Source organism: Bacillus rossius, chromosome 5 (assembly GCF_032445375.1).
Source record: "Bacillus rossius redtenbacheri isolate Brsri chromosome 5, Brsri_v3, whole genome shotgun sequence".
Taxonomy (NCBI): domain Eukaryota; kingdom Metazoa; phylum Arthropoda; class Insecta; order Phasmatodea; family Bacillidae; genus Bacillus; species Bacillus rossius.
Window position 1 is genome coordinate 30,116,393 of NC_086333.1, and position 6,755 is coordinate 30,123,147.

At 36.4% G+C, this 6,755-nt stretch overlaps 1 protein-coding gene across 1 annotated transcript in view; it reads left to right on the forward strand.

Moving 5' to 3' along the window:
• Positions 1-6,529, forward strand: part of LOC134531678 (uncharacterized) — a 69,004-nt gene extending 62,475 nt beyond the window's left edge. The window contains exon 9 of the mRNA XM_063367475.1: positions 6,316-6,529. Coding sequence (XP_063223545.1) covers positions 6,316-6,422 — 107 coding nt within the window. The 3' untranslated portion in view covers positions 6,423-6,529. The remainder of the gene's footprint in view (positions 1-6,315) is intronic.
• Positions 6,530-6,755: the final 226 nt, after the last annotated feature.

A 6,755-nucleotide genomic window follows, 5' to 3' on the forward strand; every position in this document is an offset into this window, starting at 1 on the left:
ACCGTACTTAATAGTTTGATTATACAAGTCTCTTCTCAGCTAAAACGAAACTTAAAAGAAGTATTATTTTATAAAACAGGCTCACATGTTTCGGTCATTATTGCTCACCAATAATACATGACCATTATATTAGTCAACGTTAGTGGAGTATCTATATGGTTACGACTTGGCCTAACCCGCAATGTTCATCGAAACAGTGCTTTAATATTTACAAGACAGTAAGAATTTGTTTTATAATTAAAAACTAACATTTTAAGCAAATAACCATAGATTCATGTAAAACTAGTCAAAACATGTTGCACACCCACCTGAAATTCCACACTTTGTGTAATGTTTAACGGTTCACTTGAAACTGTTGTTAAGAAGCAAACAATAAAAACAAAATTTAGGGTCTGTATTTTAACAAGTTGGAATGTTGCACGTGCACTGAACAAAACAGCATAAATAGCAGACACAGTGTACTGAGCACAAACGTCTACCGAAAATGCAATACGCAACAAATGATAGCAATACTCGGTAACGAATGTTGTGAGTACATAAATACTATGCGATGCTGTTATGTTTCAAGAACAGTGAATAGTAGGTATCTTAGTTTGAAGACGCCAGAATTGAATACTCAATCCTGATGATGCCTGCTGCAATGCAAAGCAAACGCCAACCTTAGAAAGCCAAGATAGCTCATTAGACAATAGTCGTGAAAGTTGCCGTCACCCGAGGTCTCGGGTTCGGGACCCGGGATGAGCCCAGTGATTGCTGACGGAGATTATTTAGTTCTTTTCTTTATGAGGGGGCGCCAGGCTAGCCGTTGTGATTGCGTGGGTCGTCGGCCCCAGCGTGAATCACTGGACTCGCGGCGATTATTAATTTATAAATCTTACAAGAGCTTCCAAATAAAGCTGGTTCAGGCAGACGGTTCTTACACAGTAAATATAAGTCTTCTCCTACATAAATTACCTGTTGTTTGTTGTGGCAGCTGCAACACTAGGGTGGATGTCACCACATACAATTATCGTCTGTCGCCGTTAACGTGCGCTGTCGAGCGCAATCGCGAATGTTGTAGTCCTTATCAAGATGCATAGTTATGTTCTTTACCGCGGGACGGAGCGTCCGCCCTAGGCCGCGTTCTGTTGGCTACTGCCTCGCGGCAGCATCGCGAAACTCCTCCGTGCGGGCCGCGCGAGGGGTGCGTTCCGCCAGCGGGATCCGGTGCTGACGGGGTGGGGACCGTGCTTTACCACCGCAGGAGGTACGACGTCAAAGTCAGCAATCTACCTTACCAATAAATTGCTTCAAATAATACATTTCGAAAGCATATACAATTAGTTGGCCAAAAATTTTCAAACAATAAAAAAATTCCTTAAAGCTCCATAAATTAGACTGAAGAAGAATAAATTGCTTAAGTTGTGCTAAGAGCTAATTAACTATCTACAAAACGTTAATTAAAAACTATAGGCCTAGCTAAACAAAAAATAACAGTCTTCTGAAAAGGAAGTTCCTCCATCTCCCGCCACTTTTCTTACCACCAGCCAAAAAAATATCTGATCAAACGTTACCTAATAAGTTATGTCTATAAGTAACATTTCTAATTCAATAATCTTTTATGGAAAAATTGGCTTCTCTTATACTTTTTTTAGTTATTCCTTCTTCACTTCTATTATATTCTTAGCAATAATAATGAAAACATTGTAAATATTGTTTTCTTGTAGCTTATATAGCTATTTGATAGCTAATAGCTACGTAAATGCTAATTTATTTGTGCAGATTATAAAGACTTAAATTTATTAAAATCAAAGCGATAATATTTATAAAATATAAATATGTTATTTTGAGTCCATGTAGGCTATACAGTGGTTTTTAACTTAAGGTTAAACTAGTCTACATAAACATTCTATATTTTTAATTCAATATTTTTGCCTAATTACATTTAATTCATGTTTTTGTGTTCATAAATAGAGGTAGTGATCTATAAATCTGTGTTAGCTGTAATAGATATAAATCATCGTAGCCCTGTGAAACATACAGTAGCTTGATTTTGTTTGCATACCTTATTATGTAGGTGAGACGGAGGAGGGTTAACACGATTTTTTACGTTACCTAGCATAACTCGTTCTAAAATATTCCTACCTCTATGAAACCTATAACTAAACCATGCCAGTTTTGTGAATTATGAAAACTAAATATAAAATTAATTCAAAGTAATTGAGATCCATGAGAGAGTTCAAGAAAACTGAAACAACTCCCCACGTGTCAACTATCCTAGTACTGAAGGAAGTTTAAATGGATGTGAATTTGAGGATATTAATAAAGGAAATTTAATTTAAATATTATAATGGGTTTAAAAAAAGACCTTATTAATTATGATGAAAATTATATAATTTTTAATGTCGAAATCATTATTTGGTATGTAATCACGTTCAAGAACAATAACTTTTACTTTAACTCTAATTAGACTGCTTTAATCACACCCTTTGTTGTATCATTACAACCTACATACAATTATTGTTCAGTTTTATGAAATAGCAACAAAACTAAACATTATTTTGTTATTGGAATAATGTGGCATTCATTTGATATCAATGAAAATAAGAATAAAGTTTCGTCTAAAATATAGTCGACAAGCAGTTGTGAAAATCATGGACCGCTCCTCTAGTGGAGTCCTTGTGAGACCATCCCTTGCACCGATGCGCTTAACCGCGTCTCATGCGATCTGCTGTTGAAGAAAGGCTCGATGCAGCACATGTAGAAACAATAATTTTCAGCTTTTTAGCCCCTTCATCATCGGTTTCATTTTTTTATTTTTCGTCTTTGAAATATTTCCTTTTCCCTTATTAGATTTCCTTTTTCCTCGCCTTTATCCACCTTATTTTACTTGCTTCTATAGAAGAAATTGCGTCATCAGCAGGTGTGTCAGAACAGCAGATTTGATTTTGCGTCTATTCATTTGTACCTTCCTTCTTGGAGGAGCTTTGTGCAGGGGTCTAAGTTCTTTCGGTGAGAAAACATTGAATCTAGTGGCTTTAGATGTGAAGGCAACAGGTTCCATACCATCAGGTTATTCGCTGTTTGTGGGCTCATTGAAGACATTGCCCAAAACAGCGGACTGGGGTGCACATGTCTCGTGATGTTCTTCGATTTCAAAGTCTTTGTAATCAAGAGTATCAACAGGTTTATTTGGAATAGTGGGTCTTGGTTCTGGGTGTTCTCCGTTCTCAACATCCTCGACTTCATATATATCAATAATATTTAGAGAAACGGCTCTTAAATCTGGATCTTCCGTGACTTATGCAGCTTCTTCTGTCACTTACTGCTCAAAGCAGGCAGAAAGTTATCTTCACAAAAAAATTGGTTGTCTGTAAAGTCGGTTTACGGACGATAGTTTAACGTGACAACGTCATAACAAAACATTGATGAAATGATTGCATAGTTTTATGAATAAAATTGAATCATTTTTATTGAATTATCACTATTTTGTATGGATACAAAGAAGGAGTGAAATGAAATATACAATTTAATTGATAAATTTACTTTTATTTGCACTCATTAATTCAAATATGTTTATTACTTTAACGAAGAGATTATTTTAACTATAACTTATATACATGTTTGCTATTTAACTTCTTCCCATCTGTGCTATTCTGTTAAGGATAGGACGATGGTAGGAAAAGTAGGAAACGAATGGGAGTGTTTCAAGGATGATGTGAAGGAAAATGCTTACCCAACACCAAGATGCAGTCAAAAATAATATATTTGCGCCACGGACTCTGCAGCAATGCTAGGAGGAACGGGTTAGCAAAGAGCAATGAAAATGTTACATTGAAATGCATGAAAACAGAATTACGCCACGGACTCGGTCGCAATGCTAGGAGGTTCAGGTTAGCAAAGGGTAATATAAAATGAGCGTAACGGGACACAGCAAAACGGGACAATGTGAGTAACGGGACACTTTTTCGTGCGTGCAGCCTTCGTTCATCGATTTATTAGACGTTGTCACGTCAAAAATACCAGTTTTGATAGGCCAAATTCCTGTTGCAACGAAACCAGCGCTGATATTCTTCGCCGTGATCGCTACATAAAATGCAGTGTTTGCTATTGATGGGAATTCATAGATGAACATTACTTTTTCAGCAATTATACCGTCCAATTGTCACAGGCTTCAGAGGACAAAAATAATAAGATCCATTGGCTGCAACTTGTGTTTGCAGTGCAGGGGGGAATGTTAGCAAAATGATCCCATTATCTTGTCAAAACTCAATCTTCTTCAAAGCAATGTGCGTTTAACGATAGTCGAGTAGCAATAAAGATTTGCACTCTTTTGTTGGTCTTACGTGAGCCTTGAAATGCTCAAGACCAAATTTGAAGTCATTTTCTTGCATCCATCCAGGCCCGTTAGCAGTTCTTACCGATCCAACTGGGCCATTTCGAGCAAAATGTTCTTGGAATATTTTTCGTGAACATATGAACAATGACAGTATGTTATTACCTATGACGTTTCCAGCCAAAGCTAGTGTCACAAGAGTTTCCCTCTCCTCTGTTGTCATGGCACTGACTTGCTTTCCTCCTTGTCACGCTCTTACCCTGTATGTTTTTTTTAACGGTCGCTATGACAGTCTTGTCGATGTTTCATATATATTTTTGCATCTAGAGAATGCTTGCTCAAAACTCCAGTATAATTGTCAAAAAAGACACTCTTGTTGGTTTTATTGAAGCTCGTTGTGCGAGCTATGCAAGTTTCTTGCGGCAATCTTAAGGACAAAACTGTATTTGTTTTCTTATGTAAAGTGTAGCCACACTTGTCGTGACATTACCCATTTCTGAATATTTCTTATTATGCTCCTTTGCTAACCAGTAGGTCAAGCTTCTCGTCTCTTTTGTTATGTCATAATTAGATGCCGCATAAGTCATCATATCAAAAATAATATTTATTTTTTGTAAAAACTGTCAGACTCGTGTAGCTGACAGATGGAAGCTTCTGTTTTTTTATCCTCCAGATACTTGTTCGTACCAGTGAATCTATACAGCTACGAGTAGTTGATATTGTATGAAGAGGCAGCCTTCCGAAGACCCTGTCGCCTTAAACTGTCCTCCATAGGCTTGCTCATGCATTTCGAGTGTAGCCATGCCTCTGACCGTCTTTCGCACAAATTGTGTTAGCATTCTGAAACAAAAACCACACACATTTAGCATGCAAAGCCACGCCGCGAAACATACGTTAGGAAAGCAGGTAAACGAGGAGAATTGAAACAGCTAGTTTCAACTCTCCTTGGTGCAAAACCGCTTTGGTCAGAATTATGGCTCTTTACCTTAAAAACCCGAAGCAATCCTACATAAACGATATGGTCCCGTGTTGCTTGAAAAGCCAATGCGCAATAGTAATAAACTCACAATAACACTAACCCAACATGTACGGACTAACAGGCTATGGATGTATTTGTCTAAAACTTACTTTTGTAAATATTTTCGGCCCAGTTGTACTTATCCTCGCAACCGCTCCCTGCAGACCCCCGGCAAGCACTGTCTCGAACTGCGCGCGGAAAAGCTACGGTGCGCGTCGTTGCCAGTTCGCTAGCGGTTCCGAGAAACGACTGTTTCAACTCTCCTCTGTGTCAACTCTCCCAGGCCTCCGTGCCTCTGCACTTTTAAAATTTATTTTTAGCTAAGCAACAAAATTGCTTAAAATTATTTGTTTGTAATACATTTTACAAAGTAAATCATTACATAATTAGTACCAGTAGTTATAAGATTTAAACTTTTTACGAACGGTACAAAGTTAAAAGCATGAATTTACTACCAAATTCCTTATTTTTTGGGTTCATTACAAAATATTTTATATAAACATTTAACTGAACAGCATATCACTTTAATTCTCATTACATTACCTATAGCAAGAATAAAATGATTTGTGTTTAAAGGGCTGAACATTGCATGTAAAGATGAATAAAAACTATTTGATCACAATTCTCACACGATGCTTTAAAAAAATAACCCGACAGTTATTAAAACTAATAATTTTAGTTACATTTATCCAAATTCCGTAATTGGATAATTTTTCGATAGTGGTAATTTTGAGCTGAGAATTCACGATTTTTTTTGTGCCATGTTATTCTGCTTATATTCATTATTCTGCACAAGATTGTTAAACCGTTATCCAGAAAAAAAAACTTAATATAAAATAAACAGTATATTATTTTTTCTTATGAATTATGCTGAACAATATTTTTTTTTAAGTAGAGCTTATTAAATCAGCAATGCACGGGAATAGCGTCTGCAGGTTTAACGTCGGGACGAGTACATGCTATTGGCTGGGTTGTGTTGCAGGGGCTGGCACAGCTGTTGACCTGGATGGTGATGGCTACACGGAGATAGTGTCTGCAGGCTACACAGCTGGACAAGTATACGTGTACTCATATGATCCGTGGTGGTGACTTGCTGCTCAAGACTGCCTCGCATTGAGTGCCGCATTTTAGTATAATACTTTTGAATGTATGTGTAGCTTGATTAAATACATTTTCTGTTTTACTTACTGTAAAAATAGAAGTGAATATTTTACTATAAAATATTATGATCAGAAATTTTTGCAGCGAAAAGAACATATTATTCCACCAAAATCGTAAGAAAATCTTTCTAGCATTGAAAACCATTGAATTGTTTTAAAAAAGCTTTAAAATAATATATAAAATTATTTCTAGAATTATAACAGAAAATATAATCATATTAGATTTACAGAAATAAAGGTAAATACACATCATTCTACTGTA